The sequence below is a fragment of the Taeniopygia guttata genome, chromosome 21, assembly GCF_048771995.1.
Source record: "Taeniopygia guttata chromosome 21, bTaeGut7.mat, whole genome shotgun sequence".
Lineage (NCBI taxonomy): Eukaryota > Metazoa > Chordata > Aves > Passeriformes > Estrildidae > Taeniopygia > Taeniopygia guttata.
The window spans coordinates 1,946,780-1,959,449 of NC_133046.1; the positions used below are offsets into that span (position 1 = coordinate 1,946,780).

At 46.6% G+C, this 12,670-nt stretch overlaps 1 protein-coding gene across 1 annotated transcript; it reads left to right on the top strand.

The window, feature by feature from the left end:
• The first annotated feature begins 2,308 nt into the window (after positions 1–2,308).
• Positions 2,309–12,512, top strand: MMP23B (matrix metallopeptidase 23B). The gene is made up of 8 exons (XM_030289209.4): positions 2,309–2,953; positions 5,160–5,263; positions 7,488–7,627; positions 8,857–9,024; positions 10,115–10,279; positions 10,450–10,560; positions 11,350–11,476; positions 12,146–12,512. Exons 1-8 carry the CDS (start codon positions 2,789–2,791, stop codon positions 12,318–12,320), a joined length of 1,155 nt encoding a protein of 384 aa, XP_030145069.3. The 5' UTR covers positions 2,309–2,788; the 3' UTR covers positions 12,321–12,512.
• The last annotated feature ends 158 nt before the right edge of the window (positions 12,513–12,670 follow it).

The following is a 12,670-nucleotide window of genomic DNA, read 5'->3' on the forward strand; positions in this document are numbered from 1 at the left end:
CCTGCCTGGAGTCCAACCCAATCTCTGTGCTCCAGAACCTCTCAAGCAGCAGCTGAGTGTGGGGAGCATCTCCAGCAGTGTCACCCACCGAGGATTTTGTGCCCTGGTGGCCCTGGAGGAGCAGGGATTTCATCACAGCAAGGAATTCCTGAGGCTCCCTGAGCTCCAGCAGCTGCAGCTGGGAGTCCTGAGTCCTCTCCTCAGCTGACTCTCATTGCCCTAAAAACCGAGGTTTGTCTTGGCCTCAGTGCTCAGCTGGTTTCTCAGCAAATATTTGCCTTGAACTTTAAGTGTTCTGCAAGCTCTCTGCAGCCAGGGGTTTGTGGGGCTGGATGTGCTGAATTTCTGTCTGGATGGGCACGGTGCGTGTCGGGAGAGAAAGCAAAGTGCTTTCCAAGAAACCCTTCCGATCCTCCCAGGGATAACCTGACAGGGGAGCAGCATCCTAAAATGTCCCAGAGGTTTTGAATCAAGTCTGCAGCCCAAAGTTCCCATCCAGCCAGCACAAGATAAAACAGATTGTGTGCAGCACAGTCTCTTCCCATTCCGAATCCTCCTGTGACTCATGGAAAAGGGTTCTCTTGGCTGTGCTAACCCTTAGTGGCTGCATGGAGAAGTATTCAGTGAGGTCCTAAAATTGCACTTTAGCTGTGCTGAGATGTATTTCACAAAAACTTGTACATTGTGAAGGAAATTCTTGCTCCCTTCAGGCTGTGCTTGTGTGAGTCCCCAATCAATCTGCTTAAAACTGGGGTTCTTCTGCCCCCCTTCACAAAAATGAGTGAGTGCCACAAAAATAAGGCACTGAGTGGTGCTTGGAGGGTTTCAGGTCCTGCCAGATTCCACGTGGACCTTGGGCAAATCTCACCTGCCCAGTGCTGGGTCTGAGCTGCCCGGGGTGCAGGACAAAGCCCTGCCCCAGGTCGGGATTAAACTGCAGGAGCAGAGGAGGGTGTGCAGTGCATGAAGTAAAACCTCCCTGCAGCACTGCTGAGTCCTGCTGGCTCTGGGAGAGGCACTGAAAGCTGTTCCGTGACTGAAACTCAATGTTCTTCCAGCTCTGGGTTTGATAACAATATTTTCCTTTCAAGCCAGTGCTGCCTCACTGGAGAAGAGCTCTTGGCTGGAGGTCTGGAGCCCCATTTCAAGGCAGGTTTTTCCTTCAAGACTCCCCTCTCCATCAGCCTTTTTTCTGTTCTCTGCAGGTTCTAAAAGAAACTTGGAGAATTCGGGCACTGGAGGGGGCAAAGATCAGTTGAGTTTCTCCCTTGGTGCTGTGATTGCAGCTCAGACCACAAACAGGGCTGGATTTGTGTCTCCCAGGAGCTCCAAGTGCAGGATTTGTTCAGAGCCATGCACAGGCACGTTGCTTCTGCCAGCAGTGCTGCTGGGGAAGGAGGAAGCATCCCTAGAAAGCTGCAGCAAGCAGCAATTCCACAGGAGGAGAGCTCTGGACCCTGGGTTCCTGCTCTTCCTCCTGCTCCCAGCTTCCCTCTGTAATTCTCTCCATTCTTTCCTTGCCTGGTACTCCTTATCCTGTCCTTTTCCTGGGGTCTGAACCACTGCTGCACTTCGTGGTGGTTTTTCTTGTGATATTTTTTTTTTTTCTTCTTTCTGAGAATTGAACAGGAAAATGTTCATGAAATTGTACACCCAGATTCACTGGCCTTATTTATCCTGAGTTGTTTAAAAAATTCAGGCCAGCTTGAGGCTGAAAATATATGAAACTAATAAAACATTGCAGGCTTGATTATGAACTAGGGTGGAAAAAATTCCAATTAAAGCATTTTTCATTATTAAAATTACAAGGCTTTTCTGAAACCTTTCAAATGCCTCAGATACCCCCAAGGAATTCCTCTGTGACCTTCCCCCTCCCCTGGCATTTGCTGGTGGAAGTGGGAGCCTGCAGAATTCCTCTGAGAGGGCAGAACTGGGGCTGAGTTCACCCCACCTCAGGACGAGACAGAAAAGTGCAGCTGGCTCTGAAAACCTGAGAATTTCTCAGTGAGCTTTTCCAGAAAGTCCTGAATGGATTCATGTCAGAGATGCCTCAAAGCCAAACCCCTCCAAGGCAGATTTTGGGACCCAGACCCAGCGTGGCAGGAGATATTCCACAACCCGAGCACAGCGGGAACTCGCAGCTCCCCAGGCAGGTTTGCTGGAAGAGGGGCTGCTGTTTTATTTTGTAATATTGTTTGTCAACTCCCCGAGCAGTTTCCCAAGCAGAGAGCCCAGCCTGCTCTCCCAGCATCTCATTTTTCACCCTGAGCACAGCCTGTGACAAATGACGTGGAGCATCCCCAGTGACACATTCCAAGGGGGTGATGCTGCCCTCATGGATTCCTTTTGCTGCCCTCTCCCTCGGCTTTTTTTTGGGTTTTATTTTTCATTATATGAAGCTGACAACTGCAGATTTGTTGCTCACACAGTTAAAGAGAAGAGTTCATGTCCACCCCAGCTTGTTTCACTTTGCTGCTGTTCCTGGGCCAGCCCAAATTTCAGCTGCAGTAACACGATCCCACTTGGCAGAGCCTGAGAGAATCTTTGGCACATTGGAAAGAGGCTTAATGTAAAGTCTACTTTTTTTTTTCTTTTTCTTTTTTTTTTTAAATTTTTTTTTTCCTTAGAGCTTTTTGAAACTCCCCTGGTTGTGCACAGCTCTGGCAGCAGCTGCAGGGCTGCTCACAAACGCTCCAAATGTGAGCTCAAGGATCACAAATGCGTTCTGTGCAGGGAATGTCTTGAGTGCCTGTCCCAAAAAATCCTCCAAAAACCCCTCAAGAACGACATGGATCGGGCTGAACAACTTTCTGCAGGCAGAAGGAAAAGCTGCCTGTCCCTGGAGCAGAAGAAGAGCAGTTCCTGGAGGACCACGGTGGGGGTTTTGTGTCTGTTCCCTGTGCTGGCTTTGCTGGCAGTTGTGGAATATCCAGCTGGAGTTCAGGAAATTCAGGTGAGGAGAAGGGATCTGGTCCTGGGAGGGGAGTGGGGTGTGAAACTGAGGGGCAGGTGTGCTCTGCTTAGAGGCTGGAATCTGAATTTCTAAATATCTAAATAGATCAATATCTAATCTAAATGGATAAATATATCTAATAGGTCTATAGATAAACAGATCTAAATAGATAAGCAGATCTATAAACAAGTAGATCTAAACAGACCTAAACAGATACAAATAGATCAAAATAGGTCTATAGATAAATATCTAAATAGATAAATGTCTAAATATCTAAATAGATCTCAGTAGATCTGTAGACAGATAGATCAAAGTATCTGTTATCTATATTTATCTGTTTAGATAAGTATCTAAATATAAATGTCTTAATGTCTAATCTAAATAGATAAATAGATCTCAATAGATCTATGGACAAATAGATCTGAATAGGTCTAAATAGATAAATATCTAACTAGATAAAAGTATAAATATCTAACTCGATAAAGTCTAAGTATGTACTCTAAATAGACAAATAGATCTCAATGGATCCATAGACAAACAGATTTGACTAGCTAAATATCTAAATAGATAAATCTCTGAATCACTAATCTAAATAGATAAATAGCTATAAATAAATCTATAAGTAACTCAGAACAATGGAGCTATAGATAAAAAGATAAAAATATAAATATAGATAATAAGTAATAAATATAGATAAAAAATATCTAAATAGTTGAAGATCTGAAAGTGCAGCAAGCTGTGTTCAAGCTGGGCTGGGCTGGGCTGAGCTGGGCTGAGCTGGAGTTTTCCTTGCAGGAGGAGAAGCCAGCAGGCTCCTCCTGGCTGGAATCGTCCTGTGCTGGTGCCCAGGGGGCTGGGAGAGCTCAGGCTTCCCCCTGTGCTGGAATTTAACTATATTCATTAAATACAATCAGTAATATATAATATAATATATACTATATAGAATTAATTATTACATATTATAATAATGAATATTAGAGTTTGCAGCCATGGAAAGGGGTTTGTGCTCCTTCAGGCAGGAGCTGGAGCTGTCACCTCGGGCTCTTGGCTGCTCTGGTGGCACCAGGGATGTGGGCTTTGGCTCTTGGGGCATCCTTTCTTCCACCAGGAAACTGCAGACAGCTCCTGCTGCCTCTGGAATGTGCTGAGAGGCCGGGCAAGGCTCTTCCATACCAGGCCCTGGCTCTTGGCCACTGCCTTGCTGCCCAATTTTCAGTGTCTTAGCCCCAAAAAAGGGGAGACAGGGCTGGAAAATTTCCCCAAAACCCACGCTGGGTCCCATTCATTTCCCTCCAGGTTCTCAAAGGCTTTTCCAGCTGGAGCCAGAGGTGTCCCACAGAATTCCGTGTCTTTTGCTGTTCCATGCTTTAAAGGCATTCCAGGCTTTCCAGGACATTTCAGAGCTCCCTGCACAAAGAGTTGCCTGTTTTAGTCATTTCTCCAGACTGACATCTGGGGAGGGACGGCGAAGAGAGGAGGAAATGAGAACTTTCCAGGCAGAGCTGCAGCACTTGCTGTGGCCAGGAGCCTCCTGAGGGCTCATTGCTGCTCTCCAAGAAGCAGAGGGGCTGGTTTGGGGTGTTTTGGGATGATTCAGGGCTGGTCTCATCTCTTGGACACCCCTCAGGCAGAGGCAGAGGTGCTCCCCAGCCCCAGGTGTCCTGCTCCATGCAGGTTTTTGTTTGCACTCTGATGCCTCCCTAGAACAGAGGCTTTAAGAGAATAACGTGGGAATTTATTAAAGGCCTTCAATAGGTGCACCTTGGGCAGTGAAAAACCTTTGAGGCTTTTCAGAAACCTCTGGGTTTCCAGCCCAGCGTGGGTGATGGCCACAAGTTTTCCACACAATTAAAAGTCTGGTCCATTTACATCTCAGGGTTAATCCTCCAATTACAACTTCGGGTGATGAAGTCATTTACCCTGGTTCTCCCCCCACAATTTTATTTTATTTGTACTTTTTGGGGCCTGAGGCTGTGGGGTGTCTTTGGATCTCAGGCCTAGAGGAATTGTTTTATCTGACAAAAAGTGAATACAGTGATTAACATTTCGTTATGGACTTCAGAGTTATGCACTAATGCAGTACAGCACTGGAGATATATAGGCTAAATGAATATAAAGGCTAAATATAAAGGCTAAAATCTTAGGGCCTCAGCTGAGCTGCCCTGGAGTGTCTCCCTGTGCTTCCAGCTGGTGTTTTGTTTTTCAGGAAGGAGCGCCAGGCTCGGCTCTGCCCGGCCCCGCGGCGCGCAGCCGGCGCTACACCATCACCCCGGGCCGCCTCAAGTGGGACCACTTCAACCTCACCTACAAGTAAGGCTGGGCCCAGCCCCAAAAGTGTCCCTGGGGCCTGGATTCTCCTGCTGCCTTTGGATCAGGCCCTTTGGAGTACTAAAGCCACTCCAAAACGGGAATGTTTTGAGAAATGCTGCGCCTCTCGCTGGAGTGAAACTATTCAGGGCACAGACAGGGCTCCCCACAACAATTAACTCTGATTGAGGTTTAATTCTGTTTATCCTGGTGGGTTTTTTAAGAGTTCTGTATGAACCTCAGTCAGCACTGAGGGAAATCACAGGGTGACCAATGGTAAATTTAAATTTACCCTTTCTGATTTTCACTGTTGAAAGGTGATCTCAGGATTTCTGTGATTTCAGGGCTCTTGGTGAGGCAGAATAATCCCCTCTTAGTGGGGATAGTTGAGCACTTGAGTCAAGCCCTAAACTTTTGAATATTGTTCCAGAAGGCAATGGGATGATTACCAAATTTTTGAAGCCATCCATTAAAAAATAACGCAAGAATTTTTCAAAGCTGAGCTCTCCCTTGGCTCTCCCTTCAGCAAAACTGAGTTTGCTGATGTTGTGCTGCATAGTGAGGGATTTTAGCAATCTCTCTCCCTTTGTCTTTGGGAAAAGGCCGCTGAGAAATCTGCAATAAAAAGCTGAGAATCCTGTGCTGAGGGAAGGCTCTGCTCCTTCCCTTGCTGCTCACCCCAAACAGGCTCAGCCTCCCGAGAGCCTTCAGCGCCCAGGTTTGCCCTCATGAACAGCTTGGCTTGATACAAAACCTTCTGCTCCCTTTAGGATGTGCTGGGACCAGGGGAGGACATAATCAGCATAGCTAAAAAACATCCTGAGGGGATAGAGAATATGCCCAGCTTGTCCCAGTCGCTCCACTTGAGGCAATTCCCTGAGTGCAGATCTTCCTGTGGGACGAGGTAAGTTCCTGGGAGCCATCTGTGCATTTCCATGGCCCAAACAGGGCTTCTGCCAGCCCACACCAGGAGTTTCCCCACAGTTTGCCCTGGGGCCTAAGCAAAAACCTCTTTAGAGTCTCTATCCTAAGTGATTAGGATTTTTTTCCAAAGGAAATAACCTCTTTACCCGTAGATTTTTTTCCCCTGTAATTTTTTTTCCAAGGAAAGGACTTGTTTTCCTATCAAACCTTTCCTATTGCTTGGAACTCTTTTTTGAAAAGTTCTGTGTGAGAGTATTCCACATCCTTTGGAGCACAAGGGTCAGGAACAAGAATTCCCTGCTGCTGGAATGCAGATCTTCCTTCTTCTAGCAACATTGCACAGCAGACTGGGATAGATCAGGATAAAATCATTTTTCCAGGAGAACCTGTGCTGGAGAGGAGGAACCAAAGCTGTAACTGTGACTGTAAAGAGTATCAGGAGGGAACTGACCCCTCTGGGGGTTGTTAAATATTGTTAACATCCAGCTCAAGCTACCCCTGACTCAAACTTCTTGCAGTGAGTGCTTGAAACACCAGAGAAATGGATTGAAGACCCCTGAGAGCCTGCAGGTGTTTGAGGAACTGATGCCTTGAGAAGGCTGACCTAGAACAGAAACCAGAGTTAAAGTAGGGATTTAGTAGAAGGATCTCCTCAGTGGATCCACCTTGGCTGTCAGATCTTACTACAATATATCTTTCATAATTCTATTTCTCTAAAATACCTAATCTTATTTAGAAAACCATCTTTTAAAACATATTTCTAATTCCATCTCTCTCTTAACAATATCTATCTTATTCTGTAACATTTCTAAATCAACATTTCTTATCTCAAAATTTACATACAAATACAAACTATGTAGACCTTTTATCAAACTTTTAAAATTCTCTGCAAATCCATTTCCCACACTTGGGCAGCACAAGAGCCCAGCCAGGGCTGCACCCAAGATGAACCAAAATGGTCCCAAAAAATGGATGATTGGTCACAAAATGATCAGTTCTGCTCCATTGGCACCTTGGAGTTCATTGTCCCATTCCAGCTTTAGCCCAGGCAGTCCCATCCTGCTTGTTTTTCTCTCTCCAGCCCACGGTGTTTGTGCTCCTGGGCTGAGATTTGGATCATTTGTCCTTGGTGCCCAGCTGGAGCAGGAATTGTTTTGTCTCTGCTCTGTGCAGAGAGCTCAGCATCCCCTCATGGGAAGCTCAGAGCCTCACACTAAAGCAGCTCAGAATGTGAAAAATAGAAAAGCAAAAAGCTGATGGCTCAGCAGGACATTTCCTGAGGGTGTCCCGTGTGTCCCTGCAGGATCCTGTCCTTCCCCAGGAACCTCCTGAGCGCCAGGGACACGCGCCGGGGGCTGGCGGCCGCGTTCCGCATGTGGAGCGAGGTGTCCCCGTTCAGCTTCAGGGAGGTCCCGCGGCACCTCCCCAGCGACCTCAAAATCGGTGAGTGCCCCCCGTGGGATCCTGCACCGCCCAGGGAGCTGTGGGCTGTGGGAATTCCAGCAATTCCGGCGTGGAATGCAGGATCTGGGAGGCAGGAGAGCCCTCCTGTACTGTGCAGACTCACGGGGGCCTCTTGGATAAGGTCTGGGGTGTCCTTTGCCTTTTACCAGGCAAAGAAAAACTGCTTTTTTTCTGCTCAAGGAAATGTTAAATGTCACAATTAACACTCCCTGTGAAGCTGGGAAGCTTCAGGCATTTACCAAGAATGAACTGTCAAATTCTCTGCTGGGATGGGATCCCAGAGGTGGGGAAAGCCCCAGAAGAATGAGAATTCACAGGTAGGGAAAACCCCAGGAGAATAAGAGTAAGAATCCACAGGTGGGGAAAGCCACAGGAGAATAAGAGTAAGAATCCACAGGTGGGGAAAGCCACAGGAGAATAAGAATCCACAGATTCTTACTTCACAGCTGGAGAAAGTGAATGTTGGAAGGTGGAGTGACACAGCCAGGCTCACAATATGGAGCAGGTGAGGGATTCTGGTCATTGGGGGTTCAATCTCCCTTTTGCTGATCCCTTTGGAGCAGTCACTGCTCCATCCTTTCCCTCCACGGCTGTTCCTGAATTTCCTGGGCCCAGAACAGTTCAGTGCTGAGGTGTTTTCTGCACAAGTCCAGATGTTAATTCTTCCTGGGATTTCTGAGTGTGAAGCACAGACTCCTGGTGCCAGTGGCCAGCCAGCAGATTCACCCTCACTTTACACCACGTTCCCCTCATGATGAGGCTCCCAGGGGTCTGTCCTGTCACCGGTGGGAGCTCCAGGTGCCCTTCCAGGGATTCAGGATTCACTGTGATCCTGCTGCAGCTCTGACTCCAAGGCATCTGCTTATTTATGTTCAAAATAGCAATTTTTGGAACAATCCAGGGGTTATCAGTTCTGTCCAGCTTCTCTCTCAAAAAGATAATTTCCACCTGGTGTTGCAAGAGGAGCTCAGCATTCCCTGCTGGAAAACAAATTAATTGGTGTCCTGTGGGAGCAGCTCTACATGCAGGGTCAGCATGGCTGAGCGTGCCATCAGTGCTGGCAATTGCTCTGCATTTATCTTTCCTTTTTTTGGCCCTGGAAGCTGGAAAACACCTGGGATCCCACCAGAGACCTTCCCAGTGACTCAGGGCTTTCCTGGGCAGGCTGATCCTGCTGGATAACCCTCAAGCTGCTGCTTTTTCCACAGGTTTCTACTCCATCAACCACACGGATTGCCTGGAGTCTCTGACCCACCACTGCTTCGATGGCACCACGGGGGAACTGGCCCATGCCTTCTTCCCGCCCCATGGAGAAATCCACTTTGATGACCACGAGTATTGGATCCTGGGCAACACCAGGTTCAGCTGGAAGAAAGGTTAATAACAGAGGGAACACGTGGAATGCTTGGGATTTAGATTTTAGCCTGGGATTTGCCAGATCTGGGAAAGTGACAATAGAAACAGTTGGGGTTCTATTGTGGGCTTGGAAGTCGTTGTTCCTCTGCCCTGAGCCAGAACTGTGTGGTGGCAGGGCCACTTCTTGCTGGAATTACTGGAATTAGTGAAATTATTGAATAGTTAGACACATCCTTCAGATAAAATCCATGAGCTGCATGCTGCCAAGAGGCTTGAGTTTGACTCCAAGCTGTGGAGGTCGAACAAGAGCCTCTTTCAGACTGGAATCTTCCCAACCCCATTTCTTCAGCTCAGAGCTGCGGGAGCAAAGTGAGCAGGAGGATGAGGAGGGTCAGTGTTGCACTGAGTCAAGCACTGCTGGTCCAGAGCAGCTCTCCTGGAGCTTGGCGCTGCTCTGGGTCCTGCTGCTGGGAATTAGAAGCATGTGGAAATAATTGGCTGGATTTGGGCCCAAGCAGCTGCAGAGAAGATGAACCTGGGGCAGTGTTGCCTGTTCTAGTGCTGAAATTGATGCCTTGTGGAAGCTGCCCTAGAACAGAGACTAGACAGAGTTAAACAATAAGGCAGGGATTTATTAAAAGGAGCCCCAAATTAGAAGGATCCAGACCTTGGGCCTGGCCAGGGCTGCACCCAAGATGAACCAAAATGGTCACAAAAAATGGATGATTGGTCATGAAATGATCAGTTCTGCTCCATTGGCACCTTGGAGTTCATTGTCCCATTCCAACTTTAGCCCAGGCAGTCCCATCCTGCTTGTTTTTCTCTCTCCAGCCCACGTTGTTTGTGCTCCTGGGCTGAGATTTGGATCATTTGTCCTTGGTGCCCAGCTGGGCAGGAATTGTTTTGTCTCTGCTCTGTGCAGAGAGCTCAGCATCCCCTCATGGGAAGCTCAGAGCCACACACTAAAGCAGCTCAGAATCTGGAATATAGAAAAGCTAAACCTGAGTCATCAGAATCCTTCCTCTGGTGCTCCACTAGGAAGAGCTGTGTGACAAAGCAGAGCTGTCCAGCAGTGCACAGCACCATTCCAGCTGGTTTCCTTCTCCCCAGGGGTGTGGCTGACAGATCTGGTCCATGTGGCAGCCCACGAGATCGGACACGCCCTGGGCCTCATGCACTCGCTGAACCCCAACGCCCTCATGCACATCAACGCCACCCTGACGGGCAAGAAGAGCATTTCCCAGGATGAGGTGTGGGGAATCCACAGGCTCTACGGTGAGACAGGGGCTCAGTCTCCAGTGGCAGCTGCCATCGTGGCGTCCCACCCACCTCCTGCTCCTGCTTTACAGCATTCCCCATCCCAGCTGCACGTTGTTCCTTCGACATTTCACCTCAATTTGGTTGTTGTCTCCCCCAGCCCTCTAACTCACCTCCTCCTGTTGCAGGCTGTAAGGACAGGTTATTTATGTGCCCATCGTGGGCCAAAAAAGGTTTCTGTGAGAAGCGCAGGAAGCTGATGAAGAAGCACTGCCCGTCCACCTGTGACTTCTGCTACGGTATCCAGGGGCTTTGCTGGAATTTGGGCTGGGGGCTGCAGAGGGAGGAGGCAAAAGTGAGGCTGGGATAGGCAGGATCCTCATTTCACACCAGGGATCAATGACACAACTGATCCAGCTCCAAGCAGCACAACAGAGTTGGTGTTTTCTATCTCTGAGTCCAGATCCAGGCCTGGAACAAGGAATAATTCCACATTTATGGAGTGGGACATTAAACTGTCCTGCTCCTCTCTGGTTTAGCTGAGACAGGGATGGGGCAGAAACAAGACAAAAACATCTCCAGCACAGCTGGACTGGAGCTGCTCCCCAGAACAGGATAGAAAGGTGATTAAACACAGGATATTAATCACCTTCTCCAGCCTCAGCTTATGGATCCAGTAAGGAACTAAGGCAGGACAAGTTGCTGCAGCTGTGGAATTGAGTTCAGATAAAAAATGCTGTCCTTAGGAGATCCTGAACCAGTGCCTCTTTCTGCAGCACAGAGGGTTGTTTTTTTGGGTCATGTTAATGAAAGATGCAATTAGATAATTACAAACCCCGACATTCCATGGCTTTTCACACACTGGACTGTTCACATCTTCTTCCATAGCTGCAAAAGGGACATGTTGAATTTTATCACACCACAAAATTTTTATCTTTGCACATCAATCATGTTATTTGTCTGTCCAAGAACTGCTCAGGAAGAGGAAACACTTCTAAATGAATACTTTTAAGGCTCTTTAAATGTGAAAGGGTTTTGGGGTAGCTAAAGCTCCTTAACTGCTGCCATTTCCTTCTCTGCCTGGACAGAATTCCCATTTCCAACAGTGCCCCCCACTCTGCCCCCACCAAGGACCAAAACCAAGACGGTTTCTGAGGGCAGGAACGTCACCTTCCGCTGTGGGCAGAAGATCATCCACAAAAAAGGCAAAGTCTAGTAAGTGCTCTGTCCTTATCCAGGCCTTGGGAAACTTCACATGCCAAAATCCATGAGGAACAACGACAAAAACAGGCTAAAGAAGAATGGAGTTTATAATCTGGAGCTCAAAAAGGATAAAATCCAATTTTATATAAAGCACAAAGCTAATTCCTACTCTCAAGTTGAACTCCCTGGCTTGAATATTTACATTCTTTATATTCTGCAAAATATTTATTAAAATTTTCTAGTTTTATTTTCTATATGATATTTATATATTTATAATTCTATTTTAAAATAATTTTATATTTTATACTTTTATTTTTAAATATTAATATTTATATTCTTTATATTCTGAAAAAAACCCATAAATTTAAATTTACCCTTTCAGGTTTTAGTTAGTTGGTTGTTAGTGAAGTTAGTGAAGTACTGAACAGGTTCTGGATTTATCTAAAATTTAGGTTGGCTTAAATCCATGAGTTGGTTTAGACTTGAGGACCCAAATTCCCATCAACTTTCAGAGATTCAAACTCAAAAATTCCTCATGATTATACCTTGATTATCCACCTGAAATAAAGAGTACAACTCAACTGTGTTTTGGTAAAGTCTGTGCTCTACACTTATTCAGCAAAATTTGTTAGTAGAAATAACTAATATTGAGTTTAATTTCCACTCTTTTTCTTCTGACAGCTGGTATAAAGATAAGGAACTTCTGGAATATTCCTATCCAGGTTATTTAGCCCTAAATGAAGACCACATGAGCATCATTGCAAATGCAATTAATGAAGGAACTTACACTTGCATAGTGAAGAAAAAAGAAAGGATCCTGACTACTTATTCCTGGAGAATCAGACTGAAGCACTGACCCAGCCCTGGATTCAGTTCCTGCTCCTTCTGTTTCCAGTTTTTTCTTTGGCATTTTAGGTTTAATTTCCAGTAGTGCAACTGAATTCTCCAGCAGCTGCTTCGGTATCTTGGGCAAAAGAGATTCTGGGACTGGTTACTGGAATGTCAAACTCTTCCAGATTTGTTTTAAAGATAAAGAATTTATCAACTATTTGCTGTACAGAAAATTAAAAACCTTTTTTTTTTTTGTAAGAAAAGCGTCAGATGGAGCTGTGTGGGGCACTGCTGCAAACCAGGAGCAGACTCTGCCCCAGCCCCTGGGACAGTGGGATGGCAGGAAGAGGACAAGTTCAACACTCCCTGAGTGTT